Genomic DNA, 27,768 nt, shown 5'->3' with positions numbered 1-27,768 from the left:
AAAACCAAGAACGAGAAAGATTCGGCTCAACAGATAATTCTCATCCTCCCACCTCCTTCCCTTCGTTTTTCCTTCTCTCTCTCGGATTTTCCCGCAGTTTTCCTTGTTTCTTTCCTCTTTCCCTCTCTTCCCTTTCCTTTCATTTTTCCTCCACTATTTCTTCCTTTACTCAGTTTTCCCTCCTTCTTTTTCCATCCATAAGTTTTTCCCTCCTCCCACTCTCCACTTCCCCCCCCCCTCTCTCTCTCTCTCTCTCTCTCTCCACTTTTCCCTCTTCTTTCTTCATTCTTCTTTATTTTTCCTCCCCCGTTCTTACCGTCCTCTCTCCTCTCCTCTGAACCCTCTCTCCCGCACCTCCTTATTCCAGTTTTTTCTACATCCTCCCTCCTCCCCTTTTCCCTTTACCATTTTCCCTCCATCCCTCCTTCCCTTTCCATCTTCCCGTTCTTCCCTCACTGTCTCCCTCTACATTATTCTCACTCTCCATTCCTTCCTCCCACTCTCCTTCCCCTTCTCTCCTCTCCCTCACCCCACCAATTCTCTCCTCCCTCTCTCCTTCAACTATTGTCTCAAATCATCATCATCATAACCCTGGTTCAGTCCACTGCAGGACAGGTTGTTATCCTGTTCCATTCAATCGTGGCATACCTCTGAATCTCATTACGCTTGTTCTCTGTCAGCCTCGTCCTCTCACACCATATCAGGTCGTCCATCTAGTATCTGCTCTCCGAAGGACGTGACGTGTACTCATCGATATTGGCTTTTTAAATTTTGTGACTATTGGCAAGTGGGGGAGCGCACTATTCACTCATTTGATGTCGTGCTGCCTTCAGGTGACTTTATGAGTGACATGACAAATGGTTCACTGTAACCCAAGAAACTACTCGTATTTACTACACTGGGTGGCAGCCACAGAACCAAATGATGCCTGGTCGTCTAGTGGGTTAGGGCACTCCAAGAGGCTGGGGCCTACGAGGGTTTACATCTGAAGGATGACTGATGTTATTGATCACTTACAGTAATGCCGCTCAGGTGTATATGAGGTTAATTACTCTTCCATTAATTGTCGGGATTGTGTTGAATGCCCCCAGGCCTCTTTGCTACCGTTGGGGCAGAATGGCGTTGGAAGATAGATGGATGGATGGATGAAAGGATAGAAGAATTGAATGGATGGAAGGATAGATGAAGTGATGGGCGGGCGGACAGGCGGACGGACGGACGGACGGGTGGATGGATGGATGGATGGACGGATGAGAGAATGGACGGATGGATATATCTCTTAACTGCTTTGTTTTCGTGTCCAAGAAGGTCTCTTTTCTCTCCCCAAGTGACACCAAACACAATTCTTTTCATTCTTTTCTCAGCACTCCCATGTTTTGGTTCTAAGGGTTCTGTCAGACTCCACGTTTCTTATTAATAACTAACAACAAATATGGCATCCTCTCTTTTGACATAACGGCAGTTACTTTTCACCAAAAGGCCTCCATCCCATTCGTATTCTTCGTTTGATATCAGTGTAATGAACGGGCTCTGCTTGAACTGCTTTCAATAATTTTATAGTATACATTCATCGACATATTACAGGTCATCTATTTTTATCAAAAGGGACTGAACATATCTGCTGAAAATAAATTTTGTCTGCTTCATAATCATTTTTCATGCCTGCCTTCAGATCCTCCCTCTTTCAATCGGATACCATTTCTTGTGGTTGTTCCCCTGATTCACACACACACACACACACACACAAACTAGGTCATCGGCAAATAAAAGATAGTTCAATCTCTCAACTTTAGCGTTATTTCCGTTTTTATTCCAATCTAGACAACTGAAGAGTCGCCTACCAATACTCAAAAAAAAAAAGTGTGTAATTCTCTCTCCTGGTTTAACAGCCATTTCTTTTGCGATATCTTGCCTTACGGGTCTTATGATGGCGGTACCGTCTTCATGCATATCATCTAGTATTTCAACATCACTTGCGTCTACGTCTCATCATCGAACTGCTCTCATAACTGCATCTGTTCCAGCTGAATCAAATACTTTTCCATACGCACTGAATGCCATGCTCAATATTCAACTAAATTCTGAAGTTCTCTCAATCACTGTACTAATTACACGACTATGGTCTCTTGTCAAATAACGACTACGAGATCCAGCCTGTTCTCTTGGTTAGTTTGCATCTAGGGCAGGGGTTACTTGATTTGAGTTAGGATTTTTGTGAAGAAATTCTACACGACAGGGAGAAGACTGATTGGATGTTATTCTTTAGGTATTTACTGTCGTGTGTGTGTGTGTGTGTGTGTGTGTGTGTGTGTGTGTGTGTGTGTGTGTGTGTGTGTGTGTGTGTAGAGAGAGAGAGAGAGAGAGAGAGAGAATCCAGACCTTCATTAGCTCATGTCACGCCAAACCGTCCAGATGTTATGAAGTGTGTGTAGGGAGGGGGCGGGAGGAGAGATGAGGGTAGGGGAGGGGAAGGAGAAATGAGTGACAGGAGACGGAATTGGAAGGGGCTGAAGGCGAAAGGAGATAGAAGGAAGAGAGGAAAGGGGGAGAATGAGGAAGAGAGAAAAGGGGAAAAGGATGAGGAGGAGAAAGGAGAGAGGGGGATGGGAAGGGGATACAGGATAAGACGGGAAGGAGAAGAGGGAGACGAGGAGGAGAAAGGGAGAGGGAAGGGGAGGAGGAGGAGGAAGGGGAAGGGGTGGAAGACGAGGAGGGGGAAATGAGGAAAGCGTAGGTCTAAATTAAGAAGCAAGTATTGAATGAAGGAAGAAAAAATACAGGTTGGAAAAAAAGTGAGCGAGAAAGAGAGCTGCGTTAATGAGGTCATTACGAAAGCAGAGGTGCTAAAAAGAAGAAAAGACGCGGGAAGAAAGAGGAGAGAATAAATGGAGACGCGGGGGAAAGACACACACACACACACACACACACACACACACACACACACACTACAACAGCAATACTTGATACGGGGACGGTAATGGATACCCTTATTTTATTTCCTCCAGGGTATAGGCGCCTGAGACTAGGTTAGCGTATTATTATTATTATTATTATTATCATCATCATCATCATCATCATCATCATCATCATCATCATCATCATCATCATCATCATCATCATCATCATCATTATTTATCCAAGGAAGAAGGAATCAAATGCTAGGAGCCTCAAGACAGTTCCCTCAGAGAAAGAGAAAGAGAGAGAGAGAGAGAGAGAGAGAGAGAGAGACGAGGCTCCGGTTGCTTGGTGGGGGTAGTAAACCAAGTAATTTGACCTAAAGAGCAGAGTCGCAGGAGTCCATTTGCGTATTAGGTGGTCGAGGCCCCGTCCCCCCCCCCCTTTTTTTTTTTTTTTTTGGATCTGGAGGATACGAGAGGAAGGTGTTGGAGTGGGAGGTGTTTGGGGAGACGAGAGGAGAGCAAGGGAAAGGTGAGGAGAGGAAAGGTAAAAAGAGAAGAGGAAAGCTGAGGAGAGGAAGAAAAAAAAGGGAGGAGAGGAGGGGAAACGTAAGAAGAAAAAAGTTGAGGAGAGGAGAGGAAAAGTAACATGAAAAGAGGACAGGTGAAGAGAGGAGAGGAAAGGTAACAAGAGAAGAGGAAAGATGAGAGGAAAGGAATGGTGAGGAGAGGAAAGGTATGAAGAGGAGAGGAGAGATGAGGGGAGGAGAGGAAAGGTAAGCAGAGGAGAGTTACGAGAGGAAGGTACTGGAGAGGGGAGAGTTTTGAGAGATAAGATAAAATGAGAGGAGGGGAAAGAAGAAAAGAGAGGGGAGAAGATGTGAGGAGAGGACAGGAGAGGAGAGGAGAAAGAATGGGATGAGAGGAATGAAGGGATTGAAAGGAGGTACCTCACTGAACTGAAAGCTTTGTGTTTCGACTGGTGACAGTGACATTAAAGAAAGCAGTAGGTGGGTGGGTGGGAGAAGAGGTGGGTGGAATGAGAGAAGGAAAGGAGGCAGTCGATTTTTTTTTTGGTAGACTCAAGCCCATCTGTACGTAAACCCAGTGCACTACAGGCTGAAGTTTTTTCCATCAGCCAACCATCCTCTTTTGGGGGGAGAGAAAAAGGAAGGTAAGGGATGTTTGTACAACTGGGCAGCGAAGCCGTCCAGTCATATCGGTGCCACCACAGACAGGCGACCCTCTCCAGCACCAGGTGCCTGTGGGAAGAGGTTAAGAGAATGCTGTGTCGGGACTGGAGTGAGAGAAGGCGAGAGTCGGGGAGATGAGGGCAGACAAGGGAAATGGAAGGGTGAGAAGGGATTACAGAAGATAGAGGGGTGAGAGAAAATGAGGAGAGATGAAAGGGTGGATGAACGGAGAGGTGAGGATCATAGGAGAAGATGGGTTGGTCACAAAGTGGCAAGACTTGAGTGGTGGAAATATATGAGGAAAAGGAAAGAAACATAAAAAAGTTGAAGATGGAGAAAGGAGAGAAAGAAATAAGACGAAGAAGAGGGACAGAACAGAAAGAGTGAATACACGAAAATAGTAGAGGAAGGAAGGAAAAAAAAAGAAAGGGTGGAGAAAGAGGGCATGGATTGGGATGGTAGACGGATAAAGATGGTACTAAATGTAGGGCAAAGAAAGAAGAGTGGGCGAGCAGCGACGCGAAAGGAGGTTAGTGAATGGAAATGTGGAAGAGGGTGAGTAGATGGCGGGAAGGTGGATGAGAGGGGGAGAAGGCGTTGGGGAAGAAACGAGGTGGTGGGTGAGTGGAGAGGTGTGGAAGGAGGGTGCATGGACGAGCGAGAAAGAATGATTCATTCCTATCAACTACACAGTGCACAAGGGCCAATAATACAGATAACAGGCTTATGCTGAGTCTACATCCTCCCTTAGAAAACGAGCGGCAACAGTTTGTACTGGTTAGCCAGTTGGGGTGACTAATGGAGGAGGTAAAGTGTGTTGAATAGGTAGGATGTGTGGAAGATATGGGGGTGAAGGAAATGACAAGGGATGGAGTGAAAACATCAGAGCTGACCGTGGAAGAAACTAGGTGTGTGGAACATGTAGTATGTGGATCAGGTGGAGTGTGTGGAACAGGTAGTGTGTGGATCAGGTGGAGTGTATGGAAGAGATATGGAGAGGAGGAAATGTAACGTACGATGTAAGAAACAGGTCATACAGGAAAAAGTGTGGCAGAGCAGCAGATGAAAATACAAAGTTATAATGACGCACTTACCTCTATGACACCAGGGACATTTTTTTTTTTTTTCATTTATTAATTTACCACCAGATGCATTTTATTCAACCTACGGAGGATCTCAAGAAATAAAGTAAATAAGGAGTTATCTCTAAAAATGAATGGTTTATTGATGTCTGTATCGAACCTCTCCAGTTTGTCTAGATATGACAAAAATACAAGCAAGAAATAAAACCCAAAATGACGTTACCAAATTGAGTGGTTACAGATCCATGAAGAAGGAATATATATTTTAGGTGACTTTGGGGACGTCATAGCAATATATTCTTCAAAACACATCTCATATCCCTTTATATGTTATTGATGCAAACTACATCGATTCTGAAATGCTGTAAATACGATAAAAGAGAACATCAAGGAACATGAATTAGTCGATAAGGAAGAGGTGTTGGGACGCCTCCAATGCCACGAAAAATACGAGCAGGAAGTGAAATTACATGGCAAGGCTTTTAAAATCTTCTCTTACAGTTAATTTTCTGACAAACAGCATAAATGTAAACTGCTATAGTTTTGGTAAATCCAGACAATGATGTCTTTTATGTCTGTGTTAAAATACTAAACCACTTCAATAATTCATCCTCAGTAATGCTGTTTCTATATTACTATAACACACACACACACACACACACACACACACACACACACACACACACACACACCTTTGTCAGCTTTACAATTCCACCATCTCTCTCTCTCTCTCTCTCTCTCTCTCTCTCTCTCTCTCTCTCAGTTCCTCCAAAGTTTTCAAATAAACGCCCGAGCCAACCCGTAAAAAATAATCTTTACCTTAAATATGACCCTCAGGCCTCACCGAAACTCAATACAAAGAAACACGAATTCAAACACAGGACTGCAAATAGACATGAGGAAGTGCTGGCCTTTCTTGCATATAAATTCTCTCTCTCTCTCTCTCTTTGGTCTGTGATGGATTTTGTGTGCGCGTGTGGGAAGGTGTTCAGCGTGCCCCTCCCCCCCCCCCTCTCTCTCTCTCTCTGTCTCTCTCTCTCGGGGCTGTGATGGATTTTGGGCGGGGGGTGGGGGGGATCAGCGTGCCCCCAGGAAAGAAATGATGCCTAATCCTTTCTTATCTGATAATCGGTATTTCCAAATTACACCAGCATTCCTAGTTTGATTAAAATTCGTAACGTCATTTGGTAATGATTTGATGTTGTTGTGTGCTGTGTAATATTCGCCCCGCACTTGTTGAGGCATGGGCAAACGAAAAAGCCCGTCATGGAAGCTGCAGAAAAGGCTCCTCTCAAGGAGCATAGCACGGCAGACAAACTGGCAAACGAGGGAAAGGCGGCAGAGGTAGGGGATAATGCGATGGTTGATGGTGAGGTCGGCTACCGATGATCGTCGAGGGCAGGGCGGGACGAGAGCTGGTCCCGAATGACTTGGCGGTTGATGGTGAGGCCGGCTGCACAATGGTCGACGAGGGCAGGGCGGGACAAGAGAGTTAGGTAGACAATGGTTTGATAACACACAGATACGCATACATACTTACATACATCAAATACACATCACAAGTACATACATACATACATACAGAGACACAGACAGACAGACACAGACGAAGACACTTCTATTCAATTCTCTAATGCACTAGGTAATCGGCATTCTCAGTCCTTCACTCCTTCATTAACTTTAATGATCCACCTGCATACACCCTAAAAATAGCTTTGCGTGAAAACCGTTGTCTACTGGTTCCGTTTCATACAGTGATGTTACTATTATAATAAACAACTTTAATATACTCCTATGACACTCCCAGTTGTATAAAGCCGACTGGGGATATCATTACTAAAAAAAATTAAGGGTTGTTCCCACCATGAACTGGTTAATGGCGACATAATTAACACTCTCGGGTTCAGGACAAGAGGTTATACTAGGAGAGGCACCATTCTGAAGCAGCTAGTGAAGTATATAGACAAAGTAGTATTCTGCTAGGGGATATCTATGTCATGGAAGAATGCTGGAGTTACTCACACCACGAAAGGGTTAATGGTGACAGTATTAACACTCTAGGGTTCCTGTGAAGCATCTCAAGCTGAATAAAACAGTATGGCGTTAGCTATAACAGAAGACTACAGTTCATTCACTTTAAGTTGGCCTAGATTCTCGTTATTTTGTAGCGTATTTCGCGATGCTGAGTGGCAGAAAAGAACAATGCTGCGGCTCTACATCCTTATCAGGGAACTTCTTCGTGACTAGTACCATATTCTGTGTTAACCTCTTGTTATATCTCAGGATTCAAGGATGAGAGATGGCAGTTTTAGTCCTACTTAAAACGAATACAGGACAGCACTGCCCTGATCACGAAAGGCTTAACGTCACGTATTAATTCTCTACTTCCTTTGAGTCTATCTATCTATCTATAGCCCGACGCCCTAATCCCGCAAAGGGTGGCCGCAGACAAAACGCCTCCAAGTCGCTCTGTCACCCACCATTTGACTACCCTCCCCCAACTCACTCCCCCCTCCCTCATATACCTCTCAGCTCCATCCTTCCACCTCATCCTCGGTCTTCCCCTCCCTCTCCCCTCCTCCACCTCACCTACATACACCCTTTAAGTCAGTCTTTCATACCTTTGGGTCACTCTACTGAATAAAATCATATGCCTTTAGATATAACAGTTTACTGGAGATTTGGGGGCCATTATGATTAAAAATATTATCAAATTACCTAATAACTTTCCACGGTACTGAACTCGAAAAAAAAAAAGTCGATGCTTTAGGTATCATTAATCTTTTATATACAAATAAAAACTGTATTACATTTTTAATTATTGAAATTGAATCCAGGTTGAAATGTTTTTTATACCAATTATGCTGCTGTCAGTCAGGGAAATGAGGAGATATCAATTTAAATATAAAAAATCATGCTGTTACTGTCTCTCATTAATTAGCCTTAAAAAAACAGACAAGTGTATTTTCAGTATTCGAAGTAGAATGAGGAAAAGGAGTAAAATTGAATATGGAGATGTCCATATTATTTACATATTTTTATTCGATAATCCCTTCACATCCATTACGTACTTATTTTATTTTTCCTACTTCTAAACGACTAAATTCAACTAAAAAGACTTACCGCACTAAAACAGTCCTTCAAAGCCCATCCAGCCGAAAGTGTGTACCAACCTTATTAAAATGGCATATACTGTAGATAGGAAGATTAGTGTACAGTACATAAAATGTCCTATGACTGTACCTGCTTATCTTTTATTCTATCATATATAACTATCATTCTAAGTTATTTCTATTCAATGTCTGACGCTTCATCCTAAGCAAAAGGACCTCTAGATTTTTTTTTTCCCCATATATATGTGCTTCTGTCCACATATTTCACTCTTCTTCTACAAGATTATCTATTATCAACCTTCCCTTACATTTCCTTCAATCCCGCTGATTTCTCCTCCCTCTCTTTTCTTCCTCTCCTTCGGTCGTTCGTTCCTTCCTTCCTTCTTCCTCCTCCAGGCCTGTGCCCCAGTGATACAGACCAGAGGCTCCTTAAGACCAAATGGGCCTATCACTCTGGTTACTATTGTTTATGTTTCTTATCATTCTCTTCACTTATCCCATTTCTCTATATTTCCTCTCTTCCTTGATCGGTCATTCCTTTCTCTTCATCTTTCCCCTCCTTTCTTTTCATCTTTCCCCTCCTTTCTCTTCATCTTTCCTCTCCCTTCTCTTCATCTTTCCCCTCCTTTCTTTGCATCTTTCCCCTCCTTTCTCTTCATCTTTCCTCTCCCTTCTCTTCATCTTTCCCCTCCTTTCTTTCCATGTTTCCTATTATTCTCCAGTTCTTTTCCTCCAGTTATTCTTTCTCTTCATCTTTCTTTATCTTTGGCTTCCTCTCTTCCCTCATCTTTCCCAGTTTCATCTTTAACTTTCTTTTCTTTCTCTCTCTCCCTCTTTTCTTCGTTTCTCTCCTCTTTTTCTTTTCTTTTCATTTTTCCTTTCCTCCTTTTTTTCATTTTCATCTTTTTCATATTGATCATCATTCTTCTTTTCATATTCTCTCTTCTTTTTACTTCTATCCTCTTTCTCTTCATCTTGTACTTCTTCCTGTTCTTTCTCATCTTTACACACATCCTCAATTTTCTCATCCTTCCTTCTTCCTCTTGTTTCTCCCTTTTCTCTCCTATATGCACAATTTTCTTCCCTATTCTCCCCCCCCCTCTCCATTTTCCCAATTTTCTTCTTCCCATCGTCATTTTCCCAATTTCCTCCATCTTTCCCCTCTCCTACTCATTTTTCTCATTTCCTCTTTTCATCCCTCCTCCTCCTCTCCTCTTACATTAAATTCATTTTTCTTGATCATCTGCCTCTTACTCTCATGCTACTTCTTAGCTCTCCTAGTAGTCATTGTCTTCCTCTTCTTCCTCCTCTTCCCCCCTCTCTTTCCTCCTCCTCCAGGCGTTCCCAAGTCTCATCAACATCATCATCATCTTCATTATCATTATTATGACCATAAGGTAGGTATACGAACTGTGCAAAGTGGAAAGAAAGTTATAGGACCAGTAACTGTAGTGGGAACAAAGGGAGATGAGACCAGAAATAGTAGAAATAAAGAGAAATGAGAACAATAATAGGAGGAATAAAGGGTAATGAGAATAAGAACAGCAACTGTAGTTGGAATAAGGAGGAAATGGGAAGAAAAGCAGGAATTGAGTGAAATGAGAAGAAAACGTCGTGGAAGTGAAAATGCTGGCAAGATAGCAGACAACTAAAAAGCGAAATTAGACGTTGAGACAAGAAAGATTTTATGGACTATGGTCTTTTGCTGACTCACTCTCAGCTGAAAAAAACCGTCTGGCGTCAGCTGAATAAAACCATCTGGCGTCAGCTGAATAAAACCAACTGGCGTCAGCTCAGTAAAACCACCTGGCGTCAGCTGAATAAAACCACCTGGCGTCAGCTGAATAAAACCGTCTGGCGTCAGCTGAATTAAACCGTCTGGCGTCAGCTGAATTAAACTGTCTGGCGTCAGCCGAATAAAACCGTCTGGCGTCAGCTGAGTAAGTCTGGCGTCAGCTGAATCAAACCATCTGGCTTCAGCTGGATAAAACCGTCTTGCGTCAGCTTCAACAAACGTCTGGCGTCAGCTTAAAAAATCGTCTGTCGTCAGCCGAGTAAAACCGTCTGGCGTCAGCTGAATAAAACCGACTGTCGCCAGCCGAGTAAAACCGTGTCGTCAGCCGAGTAAAACCGTCTGTCGTCAGCCGAGTAAAACCGTCTGTCTTCAGCAGAGTAAAACCGTCTGGCGTCAGCTGAAAAAAAACAAGGGTTCGCCTGACCGTGACAAAGCTAACGGTGACAAATTAAAACACTCAGGCTTCCAATTTCACTCAGCTGAATAAAATCGTCTGACAAACTGTAATAGCATACCAAGGAGTTGTCTCCATCATCAGGGGGTTAACCACATCATATTTCATTCCCTATCCTGCCAGACGATTTTACTCAGCTTAGGAGACCTGTTGGGTCTTTGAAGTCTATGGCTTGTGTACTCATCGGTTACAGAAGCTCCCTAACACCTTTCCTTAATAGATTTATTTTGCTTATTACACCGTACTGTCCTATTCTGCGTTATACAAATCCTTCAAACATCGCCATCCTCTGTATAAATAACGTAATAAAGGATACTAACCAGCCATACCCAAGAATAAATCGCTAAGGAAGAGATGTTAGGGAACCTTCTTACCCAGCGAGAATACGTGCCTATACCCAAGGCTGGATATGCTAAAAAATAAAAATAAATGAAATCGAAGAATGATAGGAAAAGAATGAATAAAAGGAGATGAGAGAGAGAGAGTGAGTGTGTGTGTGTGTGTGTGTGTGTGTGTGTGTGTGTGTGTGTGTGTGTGTGTGTGTGTGTGTGTGTGTGTGTGTGTGTGTGTGTGTGTGTGTGTGTGTGTGTGTGTGTGTGTGTGTGTGTTCATGCTATTTACTGTTCCTGTACGATGAGTGTTTAAAGCGGTGAATAACATCGTCTGGTCTTAGTATGAACTAAAAAAAAAAAACTCATAGTAACAATCTAAGTGTCTGTCTGTCGGTCTGGCAAGCACACACACACACACACACACACACACACACACACACACAATTGCTCTCTCTCTCTCTCTCTCTGTGTGTGTGTGTGTGTGTGTGTGTGTGTGTGTGTGTGTGTGTGTGTGTGTGTGTGTGTGTGTGTGTGTGTGTGTGTGTGTGTGTGTGTCAATAAACCCAGCACGGGTGGTCTACGAGAGTATCGGTTCAAAACAGTTAATTACTCTTTCCTCGTGACAATCCATCAAAGGGTTAATGGCTGATATAGGAGAAGGGGAGGGGGAAGGCGAGGGGGAAGGGGAAGGGAAGGAGTGATGGGAGGGGTGAGTGGGAGAATATAAGTTAGGGGAGAGACACACATAGACTGAAACGAGAGAGAGAGAGAGAGAGAGAGAGAGAGAGAGAACATTAGTTTTACGCTGTTGACAAGACATTAAGAGAGGGCGGGAAGGCTTCACCTCTTGTGGAAGTTGGCGCTGGGGTGGGAAACAAATGTACGACCCGGAAATTATTGTCAAGACTGATGGGGTCCTTGGTAGGCTAATATTTGGTGTGAACAGCAGGAGAGAAGGGAAACGTTGGTGGAAGGAGGAGGAGGAGGAGGAGGAGGAGGAGGAAGAGGCATGACAGACAATGTGGAAAGGGTAAACGGGATACAGTACAGTTAATGATAAATACATTATAATAAACAACTAGTGCTGTGCTTACAAGGAATTCATATATTTTTCTTTGGAAACTAAAAATTCCAGTCGTAGGAAGAATTGGGGACATGGGACGTTAATTTTCCGTTCGTAAGTAGATTTTTTTTTTCCCGTGAACAAAACATGAACTAATTCAAAATAACAGAAAAAAAAAAAACATTACTGAATAAATATATAATCAAGGCTGGAGCAGGTGATACGAAAATAATCTTTGTTACGCAACGGAACTGATCGTAAGTTTCTCTGTGGATTATCGAGAACAAGAGAAATGGAAAGTATAATTAAACCAATGAATAAATAAATAAAATACATCATCACTTTTAAAAATCTGAGTCAAGGCAGGTGGTACAAAAACCTACCTTTGTTATAAAATGGATGTCACCTTAAATCTGCTGTATTAATCAAAGAGAATGCGAGACATAGGAAATTTCTGCTTTCTTCTTTCTATATCTGTGCTGTAAAAATATGTTGGGTGGGGGAATTGTTTCTCTGCGAATAAACGTTCCTGAGAAAATAGGGTGAATTTTGTGTAGACTGAAGGGAAAATCCTCACTACTATAATGACAACGAGATACGAGGACGGAGAGAGAGAGAGAGAGAGAGAGAGAGAGATGGCTCATGTTATGGAGGGGACGAAAGAACGTTAAACAAGTCCAAGAATGTTATGAAGATTAAGCATGCAAAGTACGCCAATAGAAAAACTATACAACCTGATGGATATATAGGCAGGATAGGCAGAATACGTAGTTAAATAGGTAGACATTAGAAACAGCAGATTAATACAAACTGATCTATAAGTTGATAGCCTGATACACTGAATTATGAGTAGAATTTATAGGCAGTTAGGCTATCTGTCTCGGGATGGTTAGCTGTGGATAGGCTAAAAGATAGTCTGGTAAGCAAATTAATTCACAGGCAGTTACTGATATTGGAGCGAAGGGATAAAACTACAAGTGGGTGATATTAACGAACGTCTGGCAATGCAAAGACAAAGAATATAAAGGAAAACACAGAAGAGGTAAAAATGAGGAAATAAAACAGCGCACAAATGAAAGTGGAGGAAGGAGTGAAGAAAGGACGCGGATATTAAATATAAAATATACGAGAGAGAGAGAGAGAGAGAGAGAGAGTTCTCGTCGCTCGGGGAATGCTGGTACTGTAATTGTGGAAGTTGTGGTGGTTGTTAACAGGCTGTGGTAGCTGTGGTGGTAGTGGTTGTTGTAGATATGGTAAGGGTGGTTTTCAGCTGTTAGTAGTAGTTATGGTAGTGGTAGCTGTTGTATTGGAGGTTCTGGTAGGTGGGGGGGCAGATATATTTTTTGGAATTTGAAGAGCTGTGTGTGGATTTATTTGTTGTGGTAGTTGTGGTTGTGGAATATGGGTCGTAGCAGTGGTAGTTAATGGGTGACTGAAGTTGTTGTGGCAGTGGAGTTGTGGTATTACTCCTTGTGGCTACGGTAAGAGTGTGTGGGACGAGAGTGGTAGGAGTGGTCGTGTAGGTAGCAGCCACACTGGATAACGACAGTGGGAGTGGTGGTGGTAGGCAGTGGAAGTTGTGGTGGCAGACAGTGGTAATGGTGGTGATGTGGTAAACATAACAGGCACGGTGTAGGAATTATTAGTTATGATAATTGTCGTTGGTGTTACTGATAAAGGCGACTGTAATAATGCTGGGTAATACTGGTGGCAGGATCATGGTAATGGTTGCAGCAGTGGTGGTAGGTTTTGTTGTAATGGTAGTGGTAGGGGGCCATAGCCAGCCCTGATCTCGTTGGTATAGGATAGGTTGTGGTGGTGGTGGTGGTGGTGGTGATGATCCTTCGTGGCATTTAGGGACTGAATGATCACAGTCACTGGGGTGAAGTTGGTAACAGTAATGAATATGATGGTGGGAGTTTTATCGATGCTGTTGGTGGCTATGGTAACAATGGTGAGGGTTATGTCGATGGTGAGAGGTAAGATACTGGAGGCAGGTGTGGTGACAGGTGTGGTGACTGACTTTGTGCTTCAGTAATGATGGCGTTGATAATGATGGTGATGCGATGGTGACAGTGGTAGTTGTGATAGATAAATAGATTGACTGAGTGACATAAAAAACAGAAGAAAGAAATAAAAACAAAGATAGAGACATAGGTAGAAAGACAGAAGACATACGGAGTTATACATCTATCTATCTATCTATCTATATACACATACTCGTAGAGAGAGAGAGAGAGAGAGTGTGTGTGTGTGTGTGTGTGTGTGTGTGTGTGTGTGTGTGTGTGTGTGTGTGTGTGTGTGTGTGTGTGTGTGTGTGTGTGTGTGTGTGTGTGTGTGTGTGTGTGTGTGTGTGTGTGTGTGTGTGTGTGTGTGTGTGTGTGTGTGTGTGTGTGTGTGTGTGTGTGTGTGTGTGTGTGTGTGTGTGTGTGTGTGTGTGTGTGTGTGTCCGTTTTTCTGCGGGGAGGAGAAGAAAAAGTCTCCATTTTAGACGTAAACTAAAATATGCTTTTATCGTATCCTTCTAGCTATGTCCATTCCTGCATCACATCCTCTAGCATATTCCTTTTCTTCCCTTTCTTCCTTCCTTGTCCATCTAGTGTGTATATATATTTGCTTTCTCTTGGACGTTCCTCTGTAATTCTTCTCTAGGGTTTATTTCAGTTCTACTTTTACTGTCATCCAACACCTCCTCTTGTGCTTCCAATGTTTATTTCTTTAGTCCTTTGTTGACTGGCTTCTCTCGTTCACTCTCCCTTCGCTCAGTTTTTTCATTCCCTTCCTTTCTTCACCTTCCTCTCCTCCTCCTCCTCCTCCTCCTCCTCCTCTTTTAGCTTGATCGTACTCTCTCTCTCTCTCTCTCTCTCTCTCTCTCTCTCTCTCTCTCTCTCTTTCCACCTTACATTCACCGATTCTCCTTTTTCCCCATTTGGCTTCATCGTACATTCTCTCTCTCTCTCTCTCTCTCTCTCTCTCTCTCTCTCTTTCACCTTACTTTCACCGATTTTCCTTTTTCTCTTCGTTTCATCGAACATTCTCTCTCTCTCTCTCTCTCTCTCTCTCTCTCTCTCTCTCTTGACCTTACTTTCACTCATTCTCCTTCTTCTCCTTTAGCTTGATCGTACTCTCTCTCTCTCTCTCTCTCTCTCTCTCTCTCTCTCTCTCTCTCTCTCGTATCCGCAGTGTAAGCATTAGTTCCCTTTGCATCTGTCTAATATGTATCAGGTCTTTCTTATATGTATCTGTATTTTCTTCAATGGTATTCTATGGTCCGTCGCTTAAGGAGACTCCCTGGCACCTTTTCCGTAGCGATTTATTTTTGGATACGGACGGTTAGTATAATTTTGTACGTTATCGATGAAGAGCATGGTAATACTAAATTGATTTAAATAACACAACAGAAGTGGATATAAAGGTGTCATAAGCAAAATAAATCGCTTCGGTAGAGGTGTTAAGAAGCTTCCTCAACCGACGAGAATACTGGCCTGTGTGTGTGGAAAAGTAAGCCTTGGGGAAGCCTTGGGGAAGCCTTGGGGAAGCTTTGAGAAACCACCTGCTCATAGAATATTGGAAGGTGAGAATCAAGTGGTGAATTTTAAAGGCAATATTGGTGAGGAAGCGAGGCAGGGTGAGGAGGAGAAGGAAGGAGGAAGGAAAGAGGAGGAGAGGGAAGGAGGAAAGAGCAGGAGGGGGAAGGTGGAAGGAAAGAGCAGGAGAGGGAGGGAGGAGGGAGAGGAGAAGAGAGAGGGAGGAAGGAAAGAGGAGGAGAAGAAGGGTGGAAGGAAAGAGGGGGGAAGGAAAGAGTAGGAGAGGGAAGGAGGAAGGAAAGAGTAAGAGAGGGAGGTAGGAAGGAAAGAGTAGGTGAGGGAGGGAGGAAGGAAAGAGTAGGTGAGGGAGGGAGGAAGGAAAGAGTAGGTGAGGGAGGGAGGAAGGAAAGAGCAGGAGAGGGAAGGAGGAAGGAAAAAGGAGGAGAGGGCGGGAAAGACTATAAAAAACTGAGAACGAGAGGAAACAAGAGGACAGGAAAGACGGGAGGTAGGAAAGTGGGAAGGGAGGTAGGAAAGAGGGAAGGAAGGGAGGGAAGAGGATGAGAGGGAGGGAAAGACTAAAAAATCTGAAGAAGAAAGGAGAGGAGGTGGTAGGAAAGAGAAGGTGGGAAAGAGGGATGGGAGGAAACAGAAGGAGGGAAAGACTATAAAATATGATGAAGAAGGGAGAGGAGGTGGTAGGAAAGAGGGGAGGTGGGTAAGAGGGAAGGGAGGAAACAGAAGGAAGGAAAGACTATAAAATATGATGAAGAAGGGAGAGGAGGTGGTAGGAAAGAGGGGAGGTGGGTAAGAGGGAAGGGAGGAAACAGGAGGGAGAGACTATATAGACTGAGAAAGAGGGGAACGAAGGGGCTAGAAAGAGGGGAGGTAGAAAAGAGGGAAGGGAGGAAAGAGAAGGAGCGGGAGGGAGAGACTATATAGAAAAAGGGAGAGAGGAGAAGAGGATGGAGGAAAGAGGGGAGGGATGCGGTAATATGAATGAGAGGAAAGGGGGGAGGATGAGGAACGAAAGAGAGGAGAAAGGAGGAAGAAAGGGAGAGAAAACACTGTAAAGTATTAGGGAGAGATGGGAAGAGGAGGTAGGAAAGAGGGGAGGAGAGAGGAAGAAAGGGAGAGAAAACACTGTAAAGAATGAGGGAGCGAGGGGAAAGGGAGGTAGGAAAGAGGGGAGGAGAGATCTAGGAGACTGGGGGAGAGGAGAGGAGGTGGGGAATGAAAGACTAAGGGGAAATTTGGGATAGAAGAGGGGAAAGACCGAGGAAGAGAGCGGAGAAGGAGGTAGGGAAGGGGAGGAAAGGGAATGATGGAAAAAGTGAAAAATGAGAGAGAGAGAGAGAGAGAGAGAGAGAGAGAGAGAAATGAAAATGACAGAGGAAAGAGGAAGGGGAAGAAAACAAGGACAGAGGAGGAAGAGGAGATAGGGAAGAATGAAAAGAAAAGGTTATAAAGGAAGTAATAAAGGAAAGAGACAAAGGTGAGAACGAAAGAGGGAGAAAAATGAAGAGTGAAATATTAAAAGCCAACATAGTGAAGAAGCGAGGAGGAGGAGGAGGAGGAGGAGGAGGATAATGTAGTGAAAAGGGAAGAGAGAGAGGGAAGACCGAGGAAGAGGCGAGAGAAGTGGCAGGAAAGAAAAAAGTAGCTTGAGAGATGGAAGGGAGGAAGAAGGAAGGTGAAGGGAAGGAAGGAAAGCGGAAGAAAAGAAGGAAAACTGGAGGGACGTGGCTTTAGTTTGGGGAAAAATTATCTGAGGGGCGTGAGGAAAAGGAAGGAGGGAGGCTGAGTCAAGAAATATATCAGGCTAAGTGTTTGTGTGTGTGGCGGTGAGATATAAAGGATTAATTCTGACTTTTAGTTTAAGAAGGAGTTGTGGACCAAGCAGAGACCAAGACTGAGAAGAAATGACGATAGAGATGCTTGATACAGAGGAAATGATACAGTATACACGTGCATGATGCATAGGAAATGATACAGAATAAAGGTACTTAATACAGAGGCAATTAGGCTGCTAGTAAGGTGTTTGATAGAGGAAATGATGCTACAATATAAAGGTACTTGATGTAGAGGAAATGATGCAGTATACAGGTGTTTATTACAGAGGAAATGATACAATATAAGGTGCTTCAAAGGAAATGACAATACAGGTGCTTGATACTAAGAAAATGATGATACAGTACTGAAGGACTTACGAATGTAACTTTTACGCTACGATGTTGCTGCATGTTATTCTAGATACCGTCAGTTTTATTCTGGTCAGGAAAACCACTGCCTTCCAAATGGTCAACGTTCTATTTATTCTAACTTGGCCTGAAACTCCAGTCCCTCTATCTTCACTGATGATCTGCAACGACTGATGAACAACAGGATATGATGCTAGTCACGAAGACGTGCTATGAACTGGATGCAGAGCTGCAGCATCGTCTTTTTGAGCCACTGAGCTACACGAAATAGGTTCCAAAAGGACGAAAGTCTGGGCCAAGTTTAGGTGAAAAGGCTACAGAGACCACGAGACGCCATACCTATGCTGAATATAGTCGTCTGTTTAAAGCAGGACATATTAGTCATCAAGGAATCTGATAGGGATGAAGTGGATTTGAGAAAAGTTGTATACATTAAAAAATAAACTGACAGACAGACGGACGGATGAGAGAGAGAGAGAGAGAGAGAGAGAGAGAGAGAGAGAGAGAGAGAGAGAGAGAGAGAGAGAGAGAGAGAGAGAGAGAGAGAGAGAGAGAGAGAGAGAGAGAGAGAGAGAGAGAGAGAGTCCATATAAAATGAGTAGTGAAGGGAAATACAGAAGCCCATAGTGAGGATGGAGGCTGTGGAGAGGTGAAGATGAGGAAGGGGCGTGGTGAACGAGTGCTAGAACACCTTAATTAGGATCTGAAGAGCCTGACAAGAACGGTAATAAGACAAGGCTAGACGAGTGTGTCATTACAGAGGCAGGAGAACGATATGGGCACAGGAGGAGGAGGAGGAGGAAACCTTAGAAGGGTGAAAAGAAATTTAATATTAAATTCTATTCTCTCCTCCTCTCTTCTCCTCTCTCTGTGTGAGATGGAGGAGTTCTTAAAGGGGAGCAAGAGAATTTATGTAATTCTCTCTCTCTCTCTCTCTCTCTCTCTCAACAAATCCGTGTGACTTCTGAGGCAGAGGTTCACAGATCTCAGCTCAAAGACATACTTAGCTCTGTGTGTGTGTGTGTGTGTGTGTGTGTGTGTGTGTGTGTGTGTGTGTGTGTGTGTGTGTGTGTGTGTGTGTGTGTGTGTGTGTGTGTGTGTGTGTGTGTGTGTGTGTGTGTGTGTGTGTGTGTGTGTGTGTGTGTGTGTGTGTGTGTGTGTGTGTGTGTGTGTGTGTGTGTGTGTGTGTGTGTGTGTGTGTGTGTGTGTGTGTGTGTGTGTGTGTGTGTGTGTGTGTGTGTGTGTGTGTGTGTGTGTGTGTGTGTGTGTGTGTGTGTGTGTGTGTGTGTGTGTGTGTGTGTGTGTGTGTGTGTGTGTGTGTGTGTGTGTGTGTGTGTGTGTGTGTGTGTGTGTGTGTGTGTGTGTGTGTGTGTGTGTGTGTGTGTGTGTGTGTGTGTGTGTGTGTGTGTGTGTGTGTGTGTGTGTGTGTGTGTGTGTGTCCCGCACAGTTTCAAAAGAAGAAACCTTCGCATTCCTGTTACATGAGATACAAGGTTGTGTAGCACTGTACTGAATTGTAGCCTAGTCCGGCAAGCGATTCCGTAGATCTATCTCCCAAAGGAACGCGCCAATTACCACACAGATCTGACACGTAACCATAACTTAACCTATCATTATACATACTACTTTTTGTCTTTATATTACACAGCAGTACATCGTTCAGTTGGGATAATTATACCAAAATTCTGGAAAAGCTATTTTGGAGGCAGATAAAACAGTTTCACCCTACCGTCTATCCTCTTCAGACATGTCATCCCTTCCATCTCCTTCATACCCACCCCATTTGTATAAGTGCACACGTTCCGTCATTTTTCAATAAGTATCTTACGAGGGTCCAAGTCGGGCCGAAACTGCTTCATCATCCCATTATACAACATTCTAAATATGGGGATAATTCTTCCATAAGTTAATTTACTATTGGACTTTCAAATTTCTCCTCGGCTTAGACATTTCCATCTCACAAAAATAAATAAATTCCCTTCACCGCCGGCACAAGGACTGAGATTGGTCTTCCAGTAATTACAGACTTCTTCCTTTTGGCTCCTTATTGTACAGTGGGCATCGAAAGTCCTGTCGTCTTTCCAGCTTTTCTCTCCAAGCACTTTGATAATCAGAATCCGTGGCAACCGACACTGAGAACTTCACATGGCCTCACATCAGCGTCTTCGGTAACGCTTGCTGCAGGTCCACATCGCTGATTTCCTAAGTTTGTGGAGAAAGAAAGAGAGAGAGAGAGGCAGGGGAGGCGACAGGACTTTTGATGCTGACTTTACATCCCCGTGTTTACTAGGTGTTATCTATTTTAATCAAGCACACTGATAGTCAAGGTAATGCAACAGAATCAAGAGCCATATTTTAACCTTAAACTCTCGTATGTCGCAACCATGGTCCGCTGTTCAGTGCTAAGGTGGTCATTCAAAGGTTGTTTAAATACACGAGCAGCAGTTGGCAATGACACTCGCGAAGTCTAGAACTGCTTCGAACCATCATCAACATGTCATAGGTGTGTAAGGCCACGACTACCTTTAAGACTGAGGTAAGGGTGATTACTAACTATGACTCTAGACAGCCCGAATATACTCTTTTCTCTCTCTCTCTCTCTCTCTCTCTAAGCTGTCCTAAAATTGCCACCTCTCCACCTTGCAGGCTGAGCTGTATTAACACCAGAATACGAACCTAGTCACGAAGAAGTGCTTTGAAGAGGATGTACAGCCATAGTTTTGCCTTTTTCTTCACTAAGCTACGAGAAATTGGCTGGAAAAGGACGAAAATCTAAGCCAGGTTAGAGTAAAAAGGTATAACCCTAGCAGAGCCGGGAAATTCTGCCATACCCTTTTTACTCTAACTTGGCCTAAAACTGATAAGTCTCTGCCTTGAACTGTAATGACATTCTGACACTAGAATATGATGCTAGTCACGATGAAGCGCTACAAAAAGGATGTAGAACCGTAGTACTGTCTTTCTGCTATCGATCTATGTGCTATAAGTTCCAGACGGATGAAAATCTAAGCCAAGTTAATGTGAAAGTACTACAGTAAATAATACACAACCGGGAAATTCGGCCAACAGATAATACACTGATGCCAACACACCTCCCGCGTCAACAACAGCAATACTTTCATTCAGTACTTACCGACATGCATCAGTCTCATCCACTCAATTGAAAAAAAAAAAATCCAAAATCTCCCAGGCCCTCCAATAACGATAATACATTCCAAATCAGTACACACGTTTAGAAACCAATATTTGAAAATCCCAAAACAGTTCTTAGGAAATCCTTTAACCCCCCCCCCAAAAAAAAAAAAAAAATTGATCACGTTAACCTACCACTCATCATCATCATCATCATCATCATCCGGACCTCCTTTCCCACCCTAGGGCAGGGTGAGGAGTAGCAATGTCCAGACAGCCCAAATTTGCCCAATCCAATGGGTCACGCTTCCATTCACTCATTATTCATGCCCCCGGAATCCTGGCTCTATCGGATACGCCAAAAACATTCATCACGTTCTGTAGCTTCACATAAATAATAACATTAATAATAATAATAATAATAAAATAACGAGTGGAATCTTCACCGACAATCGATGCCAAACACTTGTTCTCGACTTCCACATTTCTCGTTCCTCTCCAAATATCAGAAGCCTTCTTTCGTCACCACAGTGGTATGAGACACAACATTTTCTTGTAATACCTCACACTGTCACAGCAAAATACAGTTCTAAATCTGGGAGCGAAGAAAACAAAAATGTCATCCCACAGCCTACAAGGAATTAAGTATCTTTAATAGTAATAATAATAATAAAAATAATAATAATAATAATAACAATAATAATAATAATAATAATAATAATAATAATAATGATGATAATAATAATAAAATATATTCTTCCTTCTATTCATCAGTGGCCTGAGCTGTACATATAACCCTAGCTACTTATAAGCTGATAATCCACCCTTCACCTTTCCATCCGCTTCTCGCAGCGTCCATCTCAGCAGTTACTTGAGCAAACAAGGGATGATGCTATGGCACAACTAATGTCTGGCTTGGATCATGTCTCGGACTGAGGTAAAAGTAATCTTGTTGCTTTTAATGCTTCAGAAACTAAGTTCTTACATCTTTCAACCCGTCAAAATCTTCTGCTGGAGTATTCACTATTTTTTAACAATATCCAACTCATTTCTGCATCATCTTTGAACATACTAGAGGTTTCATTCTCTCGGGATTAATCATGGGAATATTATATTGCCTCTCTTGTAAAATCTGCTTCCAAGAGACTGGGTGTGCTAAGCCGACTCTGTGCCTTCTTTACCCCTGCAAAGTTGTTTACTTTATACACGGGTTTAAATCGCCCCTGGTACAACTACTATGTGTGGGCAGGCTCGGTGGAATCAAAGGCTTCTCGTCTCATTAAATCTCCTCCTCTTATTGACTCCCTTCAACCTCTATCTACTCGCCGCACTGTTGCATCTTTGCCTTTTTTTTTTCATCGCCTCCTCAATGATCGATACTTGTCTGACCTGTATGCCTGCATCCCTCCACCATTATGGTAGGCACTGGTGGGCGCGTAGCACCCGTCTAGCAGCAAACTCTCGTCCCTTTTTTGCCCAACTCTCTAATGCATGAGTTAACCGTTGCTCTCAGTCCTTCATGTATGCAACAGGTCAACTCTGGAACTGTCTTCCTATGTCTGTATTTCCTACTACCGGTGACCGCCAGCCTTTCAAACGCAGTGTGTCCAGTCATCTCGAAATGAACGGATCTTGAATTTGGCTCTCTGTTATCTTGTTTTCATTTTTTCTTTTTGGGGTAACATTTTTGAGGGCTTGTAGCCTTTTGTTCTTTCTTCTTTACATAAAAAAATTATATTACAAATAAAAAAAAATCAACACCACATCCTACAGGGAAATATAAACAGAATTTAATAATAATAATAATAATAATAATAATAATAATAATAATAATAACCGGGTACTAACCGAGATATAGCCGTCACCAGCGCCCGGGAATAATAATAACCATAATAATAATAATAATAATAATAATAAGCGGGTACTCACCGAGATATAGCCGTGGCCAGCGCCCGGGAACAGCTTTGGATCCAGTGTAGACCATGTCCTGAGGAAGTCCCTGACGAAGGGGCTGGACGTGTCCACTATACGGAACCCGGTGATGTTGACGGCACCGTATTCCTTCACGTCACGCTCCCACCTCTCGTCCATCACCTGAGTGGATGGTTATACGTGTGAATGTAAGAGAAGGCGAAGAGAATCACACAAGTTAAAGCGAGAAATACTTGCCAACACATTAGTGTCACAGGTGAAGGAAATGATGAGAGAGAGAGAGAGAGAGAGAGAGAGAGAGAGGAGACGAAAAAATTATTTAACAGCGTATAAGAGAGACTGGACAAAGAGGGAATTACTGAGAACTGTGAGAGTGAAAGAGAGGGAGGATAGAACGAGCAACGGAGGAGGAGAGAGAGAGAAAGAGAGGAGCACACACACACACACACACACACACACACACACACACACACACACACACACACACACACACACACACACACGAAAAATTTTTTAACAGTGAATGAGACTGGGCAAAGAAGGAACTACCGAGAACTGTGAGAGTGAGAAAGAGAGAGGATAAAACGAGCACCGGAGGAGAGAGAGAGAGAGAGAGAGACGACATGGAAAGCGAGATGTAGAAATGAAAAACGGAAAGAGTAAACAGGATATTCGAGAGAGAGAGAGAGAGAGAGAGAGAGAGAGAGAGAGAGAGAGAGAGAGAGAGAGAGAGAGAGAGACGACATGAAAAGAGAGAGGCAGAAACGAAAAACAGGGATAAAGGAAACAGGATATTCGAGAGAGAGAGAGAGAGAGAGAGAGAGAGAGAGAGAGAGTGTGTACAAAGGAATACAGAAAGTACAAAGAACAGCTTACGATATGAGTGAGGGGAGTAGACTGCAAAGTAATACAAGGTAATAGAGAGAGAGGGTGGACGGAAGTAGGGAGAGGAAGACAGAATATACAGGATGATTAGAGAAAATGAGAGAGAGGAAAGGAGAGGAGTACAATGGAATAAAAGGGAGTTCAAAGGAATACAAGAAGTGAGGACAGGAGGAATGAGGCTATGAATGTACAAGCAAATACAAAGGGAGATATCAGGCAGAGGAAGAGAAACAATGAAAAGCAATTGAAAATTTAGTGAGAGGGGGACTAATAGGAGAGGAATACAAAGTAGTACAAATTGAGTGTAAAGTGAGGGGAGGAGATATGATGAAAAACAATACAAAGAAAATCGAGACGGAGAGTAGAGTAAGATGATATGGGGCGCTACAAGGGGAGTGCAAAGAGGTACAAAAGGAAATACAGGAAAGTGAAGGACAGAAACGAAAAGTATACAGTGAACAGTGAGAGGGAAGATGAGTGAGGGAATAAGGAGAAAGGAAGACAAAGGAGTACAAATGGATTAGAGGAAGGGAAAGAGGAGGAGTACAAAAGAATACAAGGAATGAGATGGAGTGAAGGGTGGAGAGAAACGGGATATATAGTAACGATCAGTACAAAGGAATGTGAAAGACGCGGGGTGAAAGAGAGAGAGAGAGAGAGAGAGAGAGAGAGAGAGAGAGAGAGAGAGAGAGAGAGAGAATGTCAAATTTAAAAAAGGAGAAAAAAAACAATATAAGAAAAAGATGAGAAAAATGCCTGGTAATGAAGAAAAGAAAGGTAATAAAATGAAAGATATAGAGGACAAAAATGAGAAAAGACAAAAATAAGAATAATGAATTGATAAAAAGACAACGCAAAACAATGAGGAAGAGAGAGAGACAACACGAGACTATGGGAGAGAAAAAAAAAAGAAAGGAGAAAGAGGACAACCAGGAAAACAGAAGAAGAGAAAGAGGACGAGGATCAGAATGAGGAGGAGAAACAAAGAGAACACGAGACATGAAATAAAAATACGATGATGACGAAGACGATAACGAGGAGGAGGAGGAGGAGGAGGAGGAGGAGGAGGAAACGTGAAAGTGAGAAAGTTAAAAGGAGGCGTGAGAGGATTAAAGATGTTCTGTAGAGACCATTATAGCAGACATCAGAAGGCAGCTTCTCTCTCTCTCTCTAAATCCATCTCCTCCCTCCCCCCAAAAAAAAAAAAAGTGAAAGACAAACTAATTATAGGCAATTACTTAAACAAACATCGCTCTCTTAATTAAAACTAGGGGTCATTGACTGCAACGGACGCACAGATGGAGGGACAGGCAGATGGAGGGACGTACAGATGAAGGGACGGACAGATGGATGGATAGATGGAGTGACGGACAGAGGGATGGATAGATGGAGTGACGGACAGAGGGATGGATAGATGGAGTGACGGACAGAGGGATGGACAGATGGAGTGACGGACAGACGGATGGACAGATGGAGTGACGGACAGAGGGATGGATAGATGGAGTGACGGACAGAGGGATGGATAGATGGAGTGACGGACAGATGGATGGATAGATGGAGTGACGGACAGAGAGATGGATAGATGGAGTGACGGACAGAGGGATGGATAGATGGAGTGACGGACAGAGGGATGGATAGATGGAGTGACGGACAGAGGGATGGATAGATGGAGTGACGGACAGAGGGATGGATAGATGGAGGGACGGACAGAGGGATGGATAGATGGAGTGACGGACAGAGGGATGGATAGATGGAGTGACGGACAGATGGATGGATAGATGGAGGGACGGACAGAGAGATGGATAGATGGAGTGACGGACAGAGGGATGGATAGATGGAGTGACGGACAGAGGGATGGATAGATGGAGTGACGGACAGAGGGATGGATAGATGGAGTGACGGACAGATGGATGGATAGATGGAGGGACGGACAGAGGGATGGATAGATGGAGTGACGGACAGAGGGATGGATAGATGGAGGGACGGACAGAGGGATGGATAGATGGAGGGACGGACAGAGGGATGGATGGATGGAGGGACGGACAGAGGGATGGATAGATGGAGTGACGGACAAAGGGATGGATAGATGGGCAGACGGACAGATGTAACAGTTGGACGGACAGACGAAGGGACGGACAGAGGGACACAGGAATGCACATACAGACAGACACCCCTCACTCTATCTCTGTTGTGTCAATTATTTATTTGGGTTGTCCATCTGCTTTCTGTTCTACAATGGACGTGACCTGGCTCTATCCATTTTTGTTTTTAAGCCGGAGTTAATTATATCACCTATTTACGAGGTGCTACCCAATAGTTCCCAAAATTTGAATAAAGAAGGAAAAAAAAACTTTGGTCAAGTTCTAATCACCACTGCCCCCTTCAAAATAGTATCCTTGGGCGTTAGACATCGATCCCGGTGTTTCTATCATGATCAGAATGCATTCCAGAAGTCCTTGAGCATCAGCTTGTCCAGCATTGTCTGCGATTTTCACCTGGTTCTCCTCAGTGGTGTCAAATCTTCGTCCTTTCAGCTGGATTTTCATTTTCAGAATGAGGAAAACATCACAGGAGGCCAAATCTGGTGAATATGGACGGTGGGGAGAACCCGCATTTTTTTTTTTTCTTTTTTTTTTTTTAATGCCAAAAACTGATGAACAACACGGCCTGTCTGCATGAGTGCACTGTCATGGTGAAACATTCATTTGATTGTGCACCACTTGTCAGGATGTTTTTGCCTCACATCGCCGGACAAAATGTGTTGGCAAGTTCCATAAGATTGGCTAATAATGTCACAAACATCATGGCTTCTGCGATCTTCGAGGATGGTTGCACTAACTCTAGCCACACTGTCAGAAGCTGAACTGGTAGAAGGGCGAAAAAACGTGCACAGCCATCTGTTAACGTTTGTCCATTTTTAAAACGCCTAAATCAGTTATAGGTTCGTATAACCCCCAAAGCACTGTCATCAAATGCCTGTTTTACCATTTTATGGGTTTCTGCCATGCTATTCCCGAGTTTCACACAAAACTTGATGCACACATACTGCTTTTTCACATCCTCCATTTTTTAGTTCACAAAATTTGCAAACTAACCCTCACACAATGATAAAAGCACACAAACATTCAGTAAATGCATCCACCCTGCACAATGCCCTTGACACAGAAACAAAGGGTGCATGCACCACCACCCAGCATCCACACACCATATGACAAGCAGTTTCTGCCGTTTTAAAATTTCGGAAACTTCTGGGCAGTACCCCGTAGTCTGCTATCTTATCCAAGAAGTTCTCTTTTTGAGTCTCCAAGTGGCATCTAACAACCCATTACATTCCATTTAAGCACTCAAAATTATATACCTGGGATTAAATAAAAGGCAAAATATAATTTTTCTACTGAATTTACCACTCTCTTTACTGCATTGTTGGTGCGTGACTTTGAGAAGGAAAGACACACTTATGAATGCTCCTTTAAATACTCGTAAATCCTTATCTTCCTCTGAAGGTGAAGGGAAGGATAAATAAGTAAATAAATAAACAAATATGGCACTAGCCTGAAAGTGGTTAGCAGTTTTCTACTAACTGAAGAGGGAAGACTGTGAGATTCAAATACAATTTGAGCAAAGTTAGGTGGTTGTAGATGGCGTCCAAGAGGAGGATTAGCGAAAAAATAGACAGAAAGATTTGGATGATCCTGTTAGAATGAGTTGAATATCCTCAGAAAAGTCAGCAAAATTTTTAATACTCAAGACAAGAAACAGGGAAGAATGACAGTGCCTGTAAATGAATTTAACTGTGCATCTGCAGAGACTGAGCTTGGAGTGCCAGATGGATCATCTAAAGATTAAACTTTTTCTGCTTGGGTTGCACTGAACATTTTAATATGATGAGAGCCACTGGGTCACACAGAGGACGTAACATCAGTGTCTACCTGATGTAAGAGAGAGAGGTGCATCGAGAGATCGTCAGTTTGTGAGATGATGTTAAAATACTGAGACCTAAAAAGGAAGGTGGTTAAGACAGGGTTAGTGAGAAGGGATGACGTATGAGGACGGGACTAGGAAGCCGAAGAACAGGAAGGGTAGATGGAGGACGGAGTGGAGGCAAATAAGGTTCAGAAGTTACTATGTAAGATGAACATGTGGACAGAGTTGTGGAAGTAAG

General features: G+C 43.2%; 1 protein-coding gene across 1 annotated transcript in view; it reads right to left on the bottom strand.

The window, feature by feature from the left end:
• LOC145396489 (glutamate receptor 1-like) overlaps window positions 1-27,768 on the bottom strand; it is a 584,166-nt gene that overhangs the window by 100,469 nt on the left and 455,929 nt on the right. Inside the window, exon 8 of the mRNA XM_080269888.1 lies at window positions 22,719-22,883. Coding sequence (XP_080126014.1) covers window positions 22,719-22,883 — 165 coding nt within the window. The remainder of the gene's footprint in view (window positions 1-22,718; window positions 22,884-27,768) is intronic.

The sequence above is a fragment of the Coenobita brevimanus genome, chromosome 1, assembly GCF_032717465.1.
Source record: "Coenobita brevimanus isolate Jiangsu-jjx chromosome 1, ASM3271746v2, whole genome shotgun sequence".
Lineage (NCBI taxonomy): Eukaryota > Metazoa > Arthropoda > Malacostraca > Decapoda > Coenobitidae > Coenobita > Coenobita brevimanus.
This window is presented reverse-complemented; position numbering and strand designations above follow the sequence as displayed.